The 19,625-nt window shown below is 30.4% G+C and overlaps 1 protein-coding gene and 1 long non-coding RNA gene across 8 annotated transcripts in view; one reads left to right on the top strand and one right to left on the bottom strand.

Moving 5' to 3' along the window:
* The window catches only part of LOC111686066 (probable dolichyl pyrophosphate Man9GlcNAc2 alpha-1,3-glucosyltransferase), a 363,172-nt gene that overhangs the window by 301,208 nt on the left and 42,339 nt on the right, over positions 1–19,625 (bottom strand). For all 7 annotated transcript variants that reach the window (XR_006940044.1, XR_006940045.1, XR_006940046.1 and 4 more), the window contains one exon: positions 4,529–4,726. Coding sequence is in view for 4 of the 7 variants with exons in the window: in XM_046945103.1 (XP_046801059.1) it covers positions 4,529–4,726 (198 nt within the window). In the remaining 3 variants the exon portion in view is untranslated. The remainder of the gene's footprint in view (positions 1–4,528; positions 4,727–19,625) is intronic.
* Positions 1–19,625, top strand: part of LOC124418517 — a 45,588-nt gene that overhangs the window by 9,908 nt on the left and 16,055 nt on the right. The gene's annotated exons all lie outside the window — the stretch shown is intronic.

The raw sequence follows: 19,625 nt of genomic DNA, 5'->3' as shown, positions 1-19,625 counted from the left end.
TTTTTGTAAATTGTAATAATAATTTGAATCAAATAAAAAAAAATAAAGCTGTAAGTTTAGTGGTTTCTTTTTTATAAACATATATGTATGTTAAGAATTTTTCGATATCACTCCTTATATGATAGTAAGTTTTTTTCAAGTTTTTACAAGATAAGGAGGGAAACTATATAGAATCATTTTATGCAACAAACCGTCATACCATATGAAAAATGTCTTTTACGTTACAACACTTTGTATTATTATCAGAGTTTCATTGTCTTTATTACAAAATAAAATTCTTTGTCAAAATGTATTGAAGAATTTTCATTCATGTATTATGAAACCTATTCTTTGGTTTTATTTTCAATTTCTAATGGATTATGAAGAAAATTATGATGAAAAAAAAAGAAACTCATTTTACAAATTAAGATCCAAAAGAAAACTACAAATTGATTATGTGTTTTGTAAAAAAATTGATTTTAAAAAATTTTGAAAAGCTTAATACATTTCAACTACAAAATGTTTTAGTTTTTCAGACTGCAATACATTTTCAAATAACACTTTGTATTAATAGAAAATCAGATAATGTAAAATATCTTTTATCAATATATGCAAATACAAATTTTACTAAGAAATAAAGTAAAAAATCAGCACATTATGATTTTGTTAAAAAATACTTAAAAATTAAATTTATTTTAATGAGATAAAATTTGGTGTACTTGCTTGGGTACAATGGGACAATGACAATTTTTCCATAAATCTTAATTATCTTTTAAGGATGTTTATATCCTTTTTGGTAAAAATTCATCATCTTTAGATTTTTTCATTAATTTTCCCAATATTGTCAAGAAATCGATAGAAAAAAATGGATAAATACAGTTAATTACCGAAAGATCTACGAGACAACATTTTTGGTGAATGGCAATTGGATGACATTATTGCCAGTGATAGCAGATAATTTCAATTTATTTTATAATTAATCTAATGGAAAAACTCTCAACACTAATTGATTCGATTTTTTATGTACGAAAGTGCCAAAATATTTCAAAAAATAATAAAATTTTTAAAGTTTTTATTATATCCATAATACACATCCGAGTACAGCCCAAAATCGCATTCAAAAATCCAAATATGATACCCTACACCAGAAGTATTTTAAAAATGTGGAATATTTAAAAAAAAAAAGCATTTATTTTGATTACTTACCTTAATTCCTGAATATTTTTACTTATTCATGACAAAAAAAAGAGATTTTCTACAAGAGAGCATTATATATATCCTTTTAATGCATTTGTTCAATTCACAATCAAGTTGTATATTGTATCTACTAAAGTGTAGTAACAGTTATTGTGAACAGATTTTTGTAGCAAGTCACAATAAAAAAAATAATCAAAACAAACAATGTCAAAAGTAAAAAAAGAAACCAAAGAATATTAAACTAATTAAACGAGCAAAATAAACCAAATTAATTTATTTTTATTTAAAATTCTATTATTTTCATTATTCCACATTTTAAACTAATAAATAAACAGTTTTTAATAAAATTTTATTTTTGTTTTGGTAAACAGCTGTTTGCTTGTAATTTCTGTGTTACCACTTTATCGTTTTTAGTGTCAAAATCGATTGAATTTTTTATTTATATGCTGAAATAAACAATTTACAACACTGAATTTTCTTAAGACATTCGAAAAACATATGAAAAATTGTCGTAAGAGTTGTATAGAACTTTTGCATAGAAAATACCAACAACATTGTTATAACTATTGTAGCAGCTGCTGACATACAACGCTACAACATCGATTGTGAATTGAACAATTGAAGACAGCAGGCTACACGACTATACGAACACAAATGGTGCTGTCCTGCAGTTGTAGACGTGTGGTAGCTTTTGAATTATTTTAAAGACTACAGCTACAAAGTAATCGGTTAATCCCAAAGTTTGACATTTTGATAAATATTTCGTCTACATCCATTTTATCTTGAAATACAAAACTAACATTAATAAAACACTAATATAACATGAAAATGCAATAAAATACGAACCAAATCCATTTAAAAGGTGCTTTACATTATCTGATTTTGTATTAATACAAAGTATTATTTGAAAATGTATTGTAGTTTATATAATAAATAATTTATTGTAGTTTTCTTTTGGATTTTAATTTGTGAATTGAGTTTTTATTATTTTTCACAATAATTTTCTTCATAATCAATTTGAAATTGAAAATGAACAAAAAAAAAAATAGCTTTCATAATATATGAATAATAATTCTTCAATACATTTTGACAACAAACTTTATTTTGTATTAAAGGTAAACCCCCATAACCAAAAGAATAAAACAATTGTAAAATATAAACAACTGTTTCTTGTTGATATAAATTTATAATTCAGCGGTGTGACTTTATAGCTTTTTGTTTTTTCTTTAATAAAAAATAACCGTACAAAATAATTAAGATTAAAACTATTACTTTGAGTAAAAATATATGTAAGTACTGGAGAGGAATTTACGTCTACATCAACATTATGTAGAGTTTAATCGTGTTATTATTGTTTATAATTAAATTTTGACTTTCAAGCTATTTCTGAAGGCGAGTTTGTATAGAGTTATAGTCGAAAGAGGGTCGATCACTACAAAAATCACTACAAACGTCTTTCATGAAACTAAGGTGCTGTTCAGAGGGCGAAGTCGACTGGCTTCGAGTCGGCGCTTAGTCGCCGCCGAACTATATTTAGTTGCTTGACCTGCCACCGAAACATTCGGCTTAAGACGACCCAAAATTTTTAATATTTTTCTTTAGATATTAACTAGGCTATAGACTGTAATTATTTTTGGTTCTGAAACATAATGAATTATTGTTGGACAATTATATTTTGAAAACGTACAAAATTTTTTCAAAGGATATATGTAACATTTTATAATTTTTATTAAATTTATTTAAATGTTTTTCTTAATTTTTCAATTGGTTGCAATAAAAGAAAAATGCATGTTTGGCTAATTTAAATATTTTTTATTTCCTAATATGTTATACCATCCAATTTCTCCATTAAGATTTAAGCCAGTGTAACTGAATATATTTAAGGAATATTATTTTTAATATTTTAATCGTGAAAAATTCTTGAAATATAATTTTTGTATACAAAACTAATATTTGTTGCAAATTTTTTATTAAGAGTATTAATGTGCTTTTAAGATATAAATGGACCTTGTATATAAAGACAAAATTTCCAAATTCTGTATCTATATCATTATTTGATAGTGAATTAATATTTTAAGCAAAGAGTCTTTAAATGTTGATATTTTGTTATTTTTGAACATAACATTTATAGCTTAAATATCAATAAAAACGATTGGCTCTGAGCCGACTGTAAGCCGACGCCGAATTATTTTAGCTCAGGCGCCGCCGCCGACAATTTTAAATCGACTTCGCCCTCTGGTGCTGTTTCTAGATAGCATGCGAGCACTTTGAGTTAAAATTTTATTTGTATTTTGTTATTGTAACAAAAACAAAATATCAAAGTACTCGCACGTTATTTTTTAAACTACACATAACTCTACCCGATTTTTATTGACATACTAGCTACATACATAAAATAATTACTACATACATTAACATAATTATGAGTTTAAAGGCTTATTCGGGTGGTACGGTCGTATATGGGCTAGGGAAATAATGGACCGATTTTAACCATTTTTAATAGCATTCGTCAAAAGAGGATTATGTCCCAAATTTCAACAAATTATCTTCAACATTGCGACCTGTAGCGTGCACCCAATCATTACATGGACACACAGACAAACAGGCGGACAGACAGAGGGATATAGCTAAATCGACTCAGAAAGTGATTCTAAGTATATTTTTAGGTAGGACCAATATTTTTTAGTTTTACAATATCAGCACAATAAAACCCTTATAAAAACATTCTTAAAAACTGATCAATACAAAGCGGCTTTATTAAATGTACATCGAGAATGTTTAAATTTGACAGTCTAAATAGTCTAATTTCGCGTTAAGTGACCCAACCTTGACCCAGGTTGGGTCACTTGACGCGAAATTTCCCATATATCTAAAACTGAATGTAGCAGTTGTTGATACCTTTCAAATAAAAAATCAATATTTTTTAGGCACAAAAACATGATAAAATTAAAAAAAATACCAAACAGGGTAAAAAAGTTTCCGCGCAAAAGCATTAAAGTTTCCGAATTTTACTCTAAACAAGATTTTAAAATTTTCAATACAAAATTGGAATTTTTTATATAAACTAGAGTCATTGTTTGACCGAAACAATTTACATGGAAAATGAAATGAAGAAGGGATGCGGTTTATCTCTCTTCTAATAAAAATCAATCACTTGCACTAAAATGACCCGGGAAAAAGGTTTTTGCTATTAAAACACTTTTGGCAACCATAGGACCTAATTTTGGTTACGACCTTAATGTACATGAGTAAACACATTAAGGTGACACATATCGAAGGTAACCATATTCACGTAAAATTTACGACACATATTTTTAAATAAATATTTTAAAGATAAAAATGTACAACTTACTTTAATTTATATAGAGCATTTAATGAACACCACACATTAGCAACCTTGTCTTCAAATACTCCTCTATTTAATGGAAAAAGTCGAAGGACAGTAGATGTCAAAGAGTTAAGTGAACAAATCCATGGCATCCAAAGTAATAGAAAAGTTGATAATGTAATAAATCCAACTTGAAATAGATTAATGATGTTTTTTAAAAAGCTAAAATGAAATAAATATTTTGTTATTATTTTGAATGTGGATAAAAGTAAATATTTTATTATAACAATTAGTATAATATTACACATAACAAATTATCGCTAAGCTATTGTTACTGCTTAAATACATTTTCTGCACAACTACCGTTAACGCAAAATACCGATAACGCTAAAATATCAATACCGATAATTTATTAAAAAAATAAAATTTACTTTATTAATATTGTTACCATCAGTGGGTTTTTTCTTCTTTCTCAAACATTAGCAAACTTCTCTTTATAGCCACCATCAAAAGTGATTTTGTCATTTGTAACCGAATATTTATAGGTTAAACAATAACCGGAGGTGGAGTTAACAGGACTAAGAAGAATATAGCGATGAAATGCAACACACGTAGGTTTTATGAGACCCAAAATCTCCTTAATATTTTTTTCTGAGGATCGGTCCATAAATGATCCTACACCCCATATAAGGTCCACTTTAGATAGTTAGTTTAACGCTTATTACATTAAAATTTGACATAAGTAAATTTCTTACTACCCTGCAGGAAATGAAGCGATAATTGTCTTAATGCCACTACTTTGAATGGTTGAATGGTTGAATGGTGCCACTTGTATACTAATCAGATAGAACCAAAACTTCTTCAAACTTTCATATTAAATTGTTAGGTAAATGTATTTATAAAATTTTTTGTTGGCATTTTTTATCTTTAGAAATAAAATCTTATAAAAAAATGTTGTGAAGTAATTTTCACTTGGAATTGTGCAGGAGAATTGCAAAAGAGCAAAACCACTAATTATGGCGACCGGTTCTAAAGAACCCGATTAGGTCCAAGTATACTAGTATCAGTCTAGAACTAATGGTACTAGTAATTCTTTAAACACACTCTATAGGAAAGTTTACAGTTGGGAACTAGTACTGGTGATTTTGGGACTAGTTAAATACTAGTTTGGTACTAGTTCAATTTCCTGCAGGGTAGCAATCACCTCTCTATTAAGAATCGCTTCATAATTGAAATTCTAAATAAGGCAGTTTCATACGAACCAAAACCAATATACTGGCCCATATGAGAATACACATATGATTGATAGTGAAAATCGGTCAATAAGTGACACTACCCCCAACATCAGGTCCCCTTTTGAAAACTACTTAGAAAACATTTTTTGCTGGCTTAAAAACATGAGTTATGTAATTCGACATAAGAAACTTTTATACGAACGTTAATCTTGCATATTCTTCTTGCGAAATGTGTCGAAATGTGTCACCCTATCCCCCATATAAGCCCCTTCATAAAATTATTTTAACTAGCTAGTTGCTGGTATAAAAGTGCGAGTGCAGTGATAATATTTAATGTAAACAAGTTTTATATCAACAAATATTGGTCTACAATTCGTTATGAGGATAATTGACACTACCCATCTTTGAAAAAAATAATATTTTCTTAGTTAAAAAGAGCTCGGTCCATAATTGACTCAAGTTATATTCCAAATATTAACCTGATGTTTATAGGGGGACATTCCTTTTACGGCATACAGTTGCGTGTATGATTCAGCACAGCCGAATATAGGACTCTCACTTGTTACTTTTAATTTATGTTTTATTAATGAATGAATTAAAGAAATAAAAATCGAATTACACTGTTTTAATTTAAATGTTCGTACTTTCCTGTAACTTTATGATAGTGCGGAAATATTTGTTATGTTTCACAATAAACAATCTTTTTTTAAAAACAATTTATAATAAATAAAATTAAAATAAATTGAATTGCAAATAATTTTTTTAATATTCGTGTTATTATTTTATATATGTATTTCTTTCAAAAATGTAAAATTTACCAAATATTCATATTCTTTGGTTTGTTTACATTTTAATTAATCAACCCTATGTTGTGAAAATATTTTTGATATTACATGTTTGCTTGCAAATTTTTTACTGGAGAAAATATATCAGGTAAAATCAACAGAGTAGGCATTTTTTGCACTCGTGAATACAATTTTATTTATTTCTCTCTCAGTTTCACGAGATTTATTTTTAATCTCGCGAGATCTATTTTTTTAAACTCTTCATTTCTTATGCTCACTTTATGAGCGATATTTATATATATTGTTTTTTTAATTTCTCTCACAAGAGATATCAAAATGAATAGAATTTGAATAAAACTCGCACACAGAAAATGTGTGCAAGAAAACAGAAAATGTGTGCAAGAAAACCGGTTTAATGGCGGTGGTATAAAAAAAAAATTAGTAAGAAGAATGTATGTAATGGATGTGTGTACGGAGAAAAAGATATTATGGCGACAAACAAATGTTTTAAAAAATAAAAATGTTTATTTGTAAAACAAAAACTTGATTATATTTCCAAGCATTTTATTTGAGTTAAACACTAATTTATAAATATTTAATGAAGATATTAGGGTTATTGTAGGAATTTTGTATGGAAACGGGGATAAACAATAACAATTGATATTTCTATATGCACACGTGTACAAAGATCGTAAAAAACCATAAAATCATAACGAAATTTCTGGAAATTTACCACATTTTAAAGATTTACGAACATCTACAGGCAAACATAACTCTTTAAAGTTTACACACGCATATACATAAATGCACATGTATGCTTACACACTCACACATAAAAAAGTTAATTTTCATTTTCTTAAGATTTACAACAATTTATTTTCCACTCTTTAAATTTAAATATCACTCGTGAGATTAATTTTTAAAAGTCACGAGAAAAAAAGATAAATTCACAAGAAAGTAAACAATTTATTTCGCTCGAATTAATATCACTAGAGAGAGAAATCAATTTGAACGCTCTTCCTACTCTGTCAACAAATTCTCTATCAACGAACTGCAATTTTTATCGCTCTCTTACTCTCTCGTTGCAAGTTTTCAAAAGTACGCGAACAGACCTAGTAATAACAGTGTTATTTTCTTATTATAATACCGAAATTACACCTAAAATATCAATACCGAAATTAGCCAAGATACAGATAACTCTTAAATACCAATACCGATATCGTTAAAATACCAATACCGAAATAATTCAAAATACCGATAACGCTACTTTATCACCCCTTCGAAAGGTTGCAAACCTTGATAAAAATGTATGGCTGATGTATAAAATATATGAGATATATTTTATTCATTAAAAATTATTTGTATATGAGCAAAATCAAATATTTTAAAGCATCGATGAAACTGAATTAAAATGCCTCTTATTTGCGTCAATCTTTTAAAATAAATAAATGTTTTGATACATTTCGGTATAATACAACAAAACACATGTATGTCCATAATTTCAGACCATTAGCTTATTATCTCTCAACTTTAAAAACATTTAAAATTTTAAAAATTAAAAAATGCTTTGAAATTAACCAGTTTTTTCATAAATTTTAAAACTGTACTATTAGTTTATAACTTTCAGAGCCATCCTTTATAAACATGAGTCACAAGGCATTGGAAATTTAAAAAGCTTTATAATAATTTCATTACTTTTAGTTGCAAATAAGTATATACGGTTGTAAACAAATGTAAGAAAACATTTTGCGTTTTTTTATTTTTGAATAGTTCATGTGCGCGCCTAAATCAAATTAAATATCTTGTTTATGTCATAGATGTAAAGACAGAGTAGGACTTTTACAAACTTGCCAAAAATAGGCGTAATTTTTTTTAAAAATGTGTTACTTTTGAATGTGACATGCATAGCTATTTACGAATGCAGTTGTAATACCGCATAAATATAATCGCACTATAATTAACTCCTCCGAGTCAAATGCGCATCAAAAAATTTGTTAATGCAAACTTTTTATGATAATTTTAAAATGTTTGCAAAATTTAATTTTCTATTTCTCTGTATTTTTAACTTAAGACTTGTTGCAAAAGTTTTGTAAATTTTATGCAGTAAATTATATTGATGGATTAAATAGATATTGCAAAAGAAAAAAATTTCTTCTTTTAAAGCGGTCCTAGCAACGTTTATCTAAAAAAACACTTTGAAAATATTTGCTTTGCTATATTTTCAAAACTGACGGAGATATTAACCTAGTTCATTTTTATCAGAGTATTTTTTGAAATATGAAATTTGCGCTGATAGTTCTTATAAATGTTTACTAATTGGTACTTATTTTATTTTAAAATACATTAACCCAGATTTTAACCATTTTAAATATAAAGTCTTGGTTACAACAGAAACAAACTAAAGTACGTTTTATTCAAAAGTTAAAAGTAGAATGATAAAACAAGAATTAACATGAATGAAAATGAACATAAGAAAAATGAATGAAACAAAAACTGTACCCTTGCGCCTTTATCAATTGTTCTATACGTTGGTGTGAATTGCATGTATTGCTTTTCCATAACTGAGGTTGGAATGTCCGTAGGGTAGACGAGATCCAATCGAGTACGAATGGTACGGCCTAAAAACAATTGTGAAGGGGACTGGCCCGTTGTTGAGTGTGGGGCTTTTCGATATTGTCTGAGAAATTCATTGAGGTTTTCCTGAAGAGTGCGTCTGGTTGTGCCCATATTCTTTAAGGCATCCTTAACGGTCTGCACGTATCTTTCCACCTGTCCGTTGCTTGATGGATGGTAAGGAGCTGTTCGTTTGTGGTACTTAACACCAACAATGCCGAGATAATTTCTGAATTCGGCGGAAGTAAAGCAAGTTCCGTTGTCAGAAACAATGGTAATGGGAACCCCGTAAGCAGCAAAAAGCTCATCAAGCACATTTACCGTCGCTGCAGTGCTGACTGAGTTAGTAATCTTCACCTCGACCCACTTACTGAAAGCATCAGTAATTATTAGCAACATTGCGCCTTCAAAAGGACCGGCGTAGTCAACATGGATACGCTCCCAGGGTCCTTTGGGATATTCCCAGTGGTGTTGGCGAAACTTGGCTGGGTTGTGGGCATTACGAGCGCAGTCAGCACATTTTCGAGCAATGTTCTCTATATCAGCATCGATGCCAGGCCAATACACAAATGATCTCGCCAGCCCTTTCATCTTAACGACACCCAGGTGTGCAGTATGCAGGTCGTCCAGTATTCGTCCACGAAGGCTGTCGGGAAGTACAACTCTGTGATCATAAGTAAGGCAGCCAGTAGTGAGTTTGTAATTAGTTTCAGGTTCTCTGAATCCATATTGTTTCAAATTCTTTCCTTCTTCAAGTAAGCGTAAAATATGTCCCAAGTGCTCATCTTTAGATGTCTCACGAACAACTAATTGGTTTCTTACGGGAAGTTGTCTTATCTGGTTGATCATAAAATTATCGAAGCCATCGTAATCCCACTTTGGTGTTGTATTGGGATCATGAGTCTGGATTTGTAATATTGTGTCGTTGCGGATTGCTCTAGAACAATAATCCGCATTAATATTGGCCTTGGTATTTCTAAATTCAATATCAAAATCAAAATTTGATAAAAAATCTGCATAATTTGACATCCTGCAGATGCATAATACTGGTACATCTCGGAGCGGCCGATCTCTAGTGGACAAGTTTGGGATAAATGCACTGTAATACGTAGCCTTGCCCAAAAACAGTTGAAGCTCCTCTACGTTCGTGGGTTTGGGTGCATCTCTAACCGCCTCAATATGTTTATCCGATTTATGAATGCCGTTAGAATCAATTTTGTGTCCAAGAAACTCAACAGCGGGAGCCGCAAAAACACATTTACTACGGCTAAGGCGCAGTCCTTGTTCCCGTAGTCGGTCTAGTGTTGTCTGAAGGGCAAGAAGCATAGCATCAAAATCGACAGCGTAAATTAACATGTCATCAAAAAAATTACATACATTCGCAACGCCCTGTAACCCCGTTTTCATTCGTCGCTGCCATATGGCAGGGATATTTGCCGCACCGTATACGGCCCTGGTAGGACGAATGAGTCCATGTGTTGGCGTATTAAGTGTCAAGGCGTGACTAAATTCTTTATCTATTGGTAAGTGGGAATACGCATCAGTAATGTCAAGATGACAGAAAATTTTGGCCCCACTCATTTTGTTAAACAGATGTTCAGTACGGGGAATTGGGTATTCGTCTATAATTATCCTCGGATTCAGTGTAGGTTTATAATTGCCCGTGATTCTAATCTTACCGTTCTTCCTGGTGACGACATGTGTGGTCGATGCCCATTCCGAGAATTCAACGCAACGTTCATAAAACCCAGATGCTATTTTGGAATCGGTTGCAGCATAGGATTCACGCAGTGCAATTGGTATTTCCCTCGCTTTTGAGAATACCGGTGTAATATCAGGTTTGAAATGGCATTTTATGGGTGGTCCGACTAATTTACCTGCTGTTTCGCCAAAGACATCGTCATATGAATTCAAAATCTGCTGAAGAGCTTCTTTCTGAGTAGAAGTCAATGGTGGCGTGGCTACTTTTATAGTATTTACCTGATCCGATGTCGAAAATAGTTTCTTAAAATCGATTTCCTCCGTAAACTGTGAAATCCACTCCCTTCCAAACAGGGAGTCGAATTTGCCATCAACTACATAAACATTAAGTCTGCGAGTTGTTGCACCCACCTTGACGTCCACTGGTGCCCACCCAAGCATTGTATCTTGTGACCCGTGTAGCTGCAAAAATTTCTATCCGTCCTCCGCAGACGACCAGTAGCTTTAATTTGCTGATATTCAATCTTGCTTATCATTCCGCATGGAGCACCGGTGTCCAATTCCATTTGGATGGCGGTACCATTTATAGTTGTACTTATCATTCTCTTACATGTTTTCACGTCATTTAATTTATGAATACTCTCCACGAAGTCTATTTCAGTTTCGGGCTCCTCGGTCAGTTGAGATGTTTTCGAATTACACACTCTAGAAATGTGGCCTGTCTTTCTACAACTATAACACGTAGCATTCAAAAATTTACATCCTTTCCTTTGATGCTGGCCACCACAACCATAACAAACCGTATTCGACCCCTTCTGTTCATTAGTATCTCTCTTGATACGATTGTCACCTTGTCTCATATTAAGGGCGTGCTTTCTCTCGTTCCTTCGTTGTGAAAAAGTACCTACTTTATTCGTGAGGTCAGCAGATTGGGGTAATGTTACTGATGTTTTCATGTCAGTTGTCGTCTGATGAGATGATTCCAAAGCGTGAGCAATTTCGTATGCCTCTCTAAAAGTAGAAGGTTTCTTCGCAATGATCTCATCACAAATGGGTTGTGATTTCAATCCCACTAAAAATTGTTCAATCAACATTCTGTCAAGGAATTCCGCGTACTCACAGAATGATGTTGCCTGTTTAAGCCTCAAAGCAAAATTTGCCATCGTTTCACCATTTTCCTGCAACGTTCGTCGGAACTTAATGCTTTCTGCGTACTTATTCTTCTCAGCATCGAAATGTGATATCAATGCGTTCTTTAACTCACTGTATGTAGCGTTATCAGGAGATCGTGGGCTCATCAGCACTTTCAAAGCGTTATTCAATTCGGCACTAATGTTCACTCTGGCATAATTCGCGTATTCTTCTTCAGGAATCTTGCTTAATTTTAAAGCCCATTCGAGTCTGGTAAAATAATCACATACTGTAATTTCGTCTGTAGATCTAGCATCTGCAATCACATTCGTCAACGGTTCAATTTGTTCAGGATTCATGGTCACTGTGGAATTCGCATTTAGAATCCCGCTTCTGACACCACTTTTAAATATAAAGTCTTGGTTACAACAGAAACAAACTAAAGTACGTTTTATTCAAAAGTTAAAAGTAGAATGATAAAACAAGAATTAACATGAATGAAAATGAACATAAGAAAAATGAATGAATGCAAAAAAATGTTGTCAATGTTTAAAATAAAATAATCGCCAATTCAGTGTCAAATACACAACAAACCACTAGAACTTTTGTGCGCATTACTGAAATTAAATTAATTATAGTTTTCATATTTATAACAGTGTCTCTCATAAGTATTCGAATTTAGGTATTCTATGGAAAGAAACCAAATTTAATAATATTTTTGTGTGCAAAATAAATAAATACATTTGTTATATTATCTAGACAGTCCTTTGGTTTCATATTACAATTTTTATAACTTGAAGAATTTACATTTACTTAAATTAATTAAACAAAATATATTATTTTTAGATACGTCAAGGAGTCTAATAAATCCCAACAATAAATTTTGGATTTATCTCTGTAAAAAAGGACAAATAAATTAAAATATGGTCAAAAACCGACATTTTAATCATATTACTTATAAAGATGGTACTATCCCCCAAAAATTGTGGTCCAAATGGGCCAAAAATATATCCCTTCGGTTGATAGTAACCCCTTAAACAATGTTAAGCAAAAAAACATTTGATTCTAATTTTATATTTCGTATAATATGATGAAACGTGAAATACAGGAAAAATTCGAATACTTTTGTGAGGTAATTTTATGGACTTCCTTTAAAAAATCTTAATTAATTTAAGTAAATGTAAATTTTTGAAATTTTAAAAAGTGTTATATGAAACCTAAGGACTGTTTAGATAATATAACAAATAAATGTATTTATTTTGCACGCAAACAATTTATTAAATTTTGTTTCTTTTTATAGTATACCTAAATTCAAATACTTATAAGAGACACTGAAAGTGTAATTATTATCCAATCCATCCACTTGTCAGAGGAAAAAAATTTTTGAAAAAAAAGTTTATCCAATTCTTAAAAAAATAAAAAAATAATTGAAAAGAAAATATGAAAAATCAAAATTAGACCAATGTGTTAGGAGATATTTGCATTAATTTTGCCATAATTTGCCCGTTTAATTAGAAACAGTGTTTCAATAACTAGACTACAAGTAGCTGTAGTAAAGAAAAACAAGTATGAATGTATAGTCGGGCGTAACCGACCATATGATACCCAACACCAGTCTGTATGTATGTTAAAAATGGGGATTATTTAAAAAAATAAAGCATTTGGTTTAATTTTTTAACTTTATTTCGGAATATTTTTACTTTTTTTTTGGCAAAAAAGAGATTTTTTATGAGGGCTCAAACGTGTTAGTAGGGGGAGTTAAGTCTTCTTCAATATTATTTATGTAGAATTTAAAAGTGTTATTAGTCTTTGCAAGTGAATTTTGACCTTTAAGTCATTTTCTGAAGGGGATTTTGAATGGGGGATAGTGTCAAATGAAGCCCGATCAGTACAAAAGTCGGTAGTGTCATTTAAAGTTCTATAAAACTAAGTTTTGTCGACTTTTGTTAACATAATAGATCATTTAAATTAATTATAAGCCAAAAGGCCCTATTTGGGGGGTACGGTTGTATGGGGGCTAGTCGAAATAATGGACCGATTTTAACCATTTTCAATAGTCCTTGGGCCAAATTTCATCCAATTATCTTGAAAATTGCGGCCTGTACCTTGCGCACAAGGTTTACATGGGTAGCCAGCCAATTAAAAAAAAGTTCTTGAACATACTATTACTAGTGCTACCTTTAGATTTTGGTAGCAGTAATAGATGTGGCAAAAAAAAAATAAAAAATTTGATAGCAGTAGTAGCATGGTGGGCCTTTTAAAGACATATTTACATTGGTAGCAGTTGAATACTTCAAATAGCAGCAGTAAATATTTTCCTGAAGTAGCAATAAATGATATTATATTTTTCAACAAGTCCGATCGAACTCAGAATTTCGATCGGTACCGAACACCGAACCCGAACTTTGGTAAATTTGAAAGTTCAGCCGAACCCGAACTTTGTTCGGTTTTCAAAGTTCGGTGAACACGAACTTATTTCTTAAATGAAAAACGCATTTATGATTAAAAAGTAATAAATTTATAACATTTAAAACCAAAATATGAACATCCGGAAGATTTTTTGAAAAGGGTCTTTAATTCAGAAACCCAGAGAGTGATAAATTTCTAATAGCAAACTATTTTTGAGAAATGCATATATCTTAATACCTTTATTTTTGGTTTTAAAACGATTCATTGACATTGATATAATTCTCTGTAAGAGCACGCAGAGAAAAAAAGAGGGTCGTGGTTAAAATTATCATATTATGATCCAAGGTGATCAAAATTTCGTTTTAAATATGTATCGAAATCAAAATAAATTTTATCGAATTATAAAAATCACAGTTTCTAAAAAATAAAAAATATGTATATATAACACCGTCCAACACCATTTTTCACACACGAACCAAACCATATACATACGAAAGCACATAATTTATATGGTATAACTGCGTACTCAGTTTTTCATTTTCTGATCGCTTGTCCTTAAAAGGACTTTAAAATTTGAGGTGCATACAATTTTTATAAAATATTTTAAGCCACCCTATTATAACAATATGGGTATCAAACTAAAGAGGACAATTGCAGTATTTTTATCTCGTATTTTGTTTTATTTTTTAAGAATAAAAAGATGTAAAAAATATCCTTATAAAAGTTTATCCTTTATTATCCTAGAAATTTTATACGAAATTGTTCAACAAAAAATATTCATAATAAAGACATTAGAATGGAGTACAAAAGTCTGAAATTTGGTCTTCATAGCTCCATTTGTTTAATTTTTATAATATTTTTTAAATATCTCAATAAATTAATTAATAAAATTTTCCCCTCTAAAAATTTCAAAGTCCATTTTTTGTTAAAATATTATGTAGAAAAATTAGAAATTAGTTATTGTGGAACCGAGTTTCTTTATCTCTATGATAAAAAGTAAAAAAAGTGGAAACTTTGAAGAATATGAAAGGATAACAATCGATTAAGGATATATTGCATGTTAAAACTCCTTTCTTGGAAATTATATTTTCCTTTTTAATTTAACACAATTATTCCGAACTCTATTCTAAATTCTATATATCTTTTAAAAATATCTTTGACATCCCAATAATGTTATCAAAGTAGTTTATTATATAGTTTTTATTAAAAAATACAACAGTATATCATGTGCAATTAGTAAACCACGATATACATAAATATTTATGTATATCGTGGTTTTATTTTAGCAAATAAAATATTTATGTTGAATTTTATTTCAATTGCGACATATTGAAGAAAAACTAATTTTCTGAATGTGATTAAAGGCCTGCACAAGACAACAATAATGCGACAATTTGTTAAACAAATAACGTGTGCGCTATCATAAGCAGGCCTTTAATATGTATATTATAAAATTAAGAGGAGAGATTTATGTCTACATATATAAACGTTTTTTATGTAGCTTTTCATCGTGATATTAATGTTTATATTAATTATATTATATTTTACATTTATATTAATATTGCGCTTATCATATTATCCTGAAGTGGATTTTAGAATTCGGAACATGCATGTTTTAATCACTAAATCGTCATAATCATACGAAATAAAATTTTATATATTTTAAGACATATTATCTCAACCACCGGTTATGTTTATTTTGTCTGAAAACTGTCAATTTAACGTTAGGATAAAAAATTAACAGACATTGGGATAATGAGGGTGGGTATAAATAATAAATTAAATTAAACAAAATATTCTCAATAAAAATTTTTAATTTGAATACATCTTAACTTTTATTTTTTTTACAAAGAACTAATAATTATAAAGACATGAAATTTGGGAGTCTGCAACTCCATATTTGTAAATATAACATATATTTTTTTCTAAAAAAACTGACTATAGAAAATAAGGATATTAAAGGATTAAAATTAAAAGGACATTTTTTTAGTTTTTTTTTTTTCTAACATTTTAAAACTATTTTATTTGTAAAAATACTGTTATTCTCCTCTTTCAATCGATACCTATATTGACCTACTAGACCAAACCAAATTTAAGCTAAATATAATTATACTTACTCTTCCTTTTAAACTTTAAAGTCCTTTTAAAGGAAGAAACGATCAGAAAATAAAAAACCAAAAATGTAGTTTAACTATATCAAGTATGTAGTTTCCAACGTATAGGATCTTGCTCATGTGTGCAACAATTTTTCCCAATTTGTTGTACGGTGTAATACTTACAATACTTAACACAATTCGCAAATTTCAATTTGCCGATTTATATGAAATTTTGGTTCATAAAAAATTTAAGTATAACTTCATAAAAATACTAGTAAGACTATTATGAACGTTAATCATTTTCTAAGGCGAATCTTAAATGGAGGCCATGTCAAAATGTAAACTGATTTTGTCCATTTTGAATAACAATCAATCTGCAACAATAGTTTCGGTCCTATCGTTCTTTTAAGAGACATGTCTAGATCGTTTGAGAAAAAAGACCTAGAAAATTTCATTGTTACAAATGAAATCAAAGATTTATAGTCGAAACTATATAATTCAAAGTAAATGTTTTTCAAATCAGCCGAAAAAACGAACATTTTTCGGCTGATTTGTATATCGGAAATTTATTGTACAGCCAGGATGTATGAAATTTTCAGCATTTTTAAACGTTTGATGATGTAAAAATATGGTAAACATTTTATAAAAAGTTCGGCGTTCGGTCAACATTTTGCCGAATATTGGCCGAACCTCACTTTTTACCGAACTTCGGACCCGTACCCGAACGTTCGGTCGGACACTAAAAATTTTATAGCAACTGCTTCTTAAAAAAGATGTAATCCTACTTAAATTTTGGTAGCATAAACAAATTTTATTAGAATACGAAAAAATGACGTCATTCAGAAAAAAACACAAGCAGCGGGAGAAAATGCTAGGAATTCGATTCGAGGGACATTTACATTTTATGAAGATGCGATATTATTTTCTCATTGCCTTTTCGGAAGAGATACTCTAGGAGGACTTTGATTCCTCCACTAAAAGGATTCATGCACATTTATCAAAGAATTATGTATAAAATTTTATAAAAAAATTGACTTTATACAAATTTTATAAGTTTTAATGAACAAGTCAATATAATTAATAATGTAATTTCCTATAAGGACATTTTACATATCTTTTGACTGGAAATTCTCTAAAAAGCATTCATCGGAAGACTATCTACAGACCTGTTTAAGTAAGAATGTAAATTTTTTTTGCAACACGGCTGGATGTACTTGTGCCTTTTTCCCGTTGGAATATGTTTTTTGTTAGTTTATTTTTTGTTTGTCGAAGTTTTTATACCCTCCACACCATCAGTGGTATATAGTGTATATATCAGTTTGTTATTCTGTTTGAAACACTGAGAAATATTTATCTAAGACCTAACAAAGTATATATATTATTGATCCTTATGAAATTCTGAGTCGATCTAGATATATCCGCCTGCCTGTATAAACACGCTCCTAATCCCTGCATTGATATTTCGATAGAAAGAAAAACTGTAAAATTTGAATTAAACTTAGGATCAGGATATTATTTTTTACCACGAAATATATTCAAAAAACTGCGTTTGTCTAACGTAATAACCCCAACAAATATCGTGTTCCGTTCCTACACACAAAATACGTGTACTCCAGATGGCAAGGTACATGTACATGCCAAATTCAATAACATTTCTATAATTGATGACCTTTATATGGTACCGGATGGGTTTACGGCTCAAATAGGAAGGACATGGATTCGTCACTTAGGCATAAATCTTAATGAATTAGATAATGTTAATTCCGCTATGTTTGTTACAAATTCTACAATAGATTCGAATCAAATTGAAGATTTAATGGCGGAATTTGCGTAAATTTTTGAGCAGAAAATTAGGTGTATCCCTAACTACAAAATTTCGTTGCAATTGCGTGAAAATTCCACACCTAGCTACACAAAAAAGCACCTAATTCCGTATGCATAACAGAACGAGTTAATAAGAAAAATGTGGGGATCAAAGTCGCCAACAGTGACTGCGGTTCTCCTCATGTAGTTATTCCAACAACTGATGGAGGCGTGCGGCTTGCGTAGACTATATGGTGGGCGTAAATCAAAAGTTAGTAAGTGCACACTATTCAGTACGAAAAATAAATCAAATATTCAATAGCCTGAAGGATTCAAAATATTACTGTCGTCTCAACCTTTACAAAGCGTATTTACCCGTCCTAGTTTATGAGCTTTCATCCGAAATTCAAACTATTTGATCTTATCGAGGCAGCTTTAGGATGAATCACATGTCAATTGGCATCAAAACAGCGCCAGCTGTATTTAATAGAATCATATATCAATATTACGAGAAATTCCAAAGACAGAATCATATTTTGATGATATTGTGGTTCATAGTAAACTTATCTGAATGCAAAGCCAATTTGAAGTCTTGTTTGACTCAATTAAATACGACCTTCACATTTACAAGGAAAATTGAATTTTTGGGTCATACTGTGCAGTGCAACAAAATCCAGAAATATGTTTCTAAAATAAAGACTATTGTTGAGATGCCCCAACAAAAATGTGTGGAGGATATCAGTCGATTTCTTGGCATGGTGACCTATTAATTTAGATTTATACTTAACGCCTCCACTGTAACAACATCGTTTCGACTTTTGTTAAGTAAAAATGTAAGTTTTAAATGGAATTCAAGCAATCAATGGTGAATAGTCAGGTAGACCGGAGGTGGTGGGTTCGATCCTCCTTCCAAACTAACTAACTATATCTGAGGCAAGGTACAACTTAACTTACATTATTTATTATGACAACTAAATCACATTTTATTTTTGTAAAAGATGTAGGGTATTATATGGTCGAAACGGATATCCAGATGTTATGGTATTGGACAAAATTCTGTAATTTTTCAAAAATTTATTGCCCCTGGATATCCAGCAACAAAGGAAATGAACGAAAGGAATGTCCAGGCTCTTAAGAAGCGTTTATCGGCCAACGCCTCCACTGTAACAACATCGTTTCGACTTTTGTTAAGTAAAAATTTAAGTTTTAAATGGAAATAGTTTTATACCATAATTTTTCGACAGCTAAACTTAATATTCTTCAAGTCCAGTATCTTTCCGCTTTGGCCACCTTATAAATGTCCTAAAACTAAGTGTTCTAACTAAATTCGGACACGTCCATAAAAAGA

Source organism: Lucilia cuprina, chromosome 2 (assembly GCF_022045245.1).
Source record: "Lucilia cuprina isolate Lc7/37 chromosome 2, ASM2204524v1, whole genome shotgun sequence".
Classification (NCBI taxonomy): Eukaryota; Metazoa; Arthropoda; class Insecta; order Diptera; family Calliphoridae; genus Lucilia; species Lucilia cuprina.
Note: the sequence above shows the minus strand (reverse complement) of the source record. Positions and strands in the feature narration are given on the sequence as shown.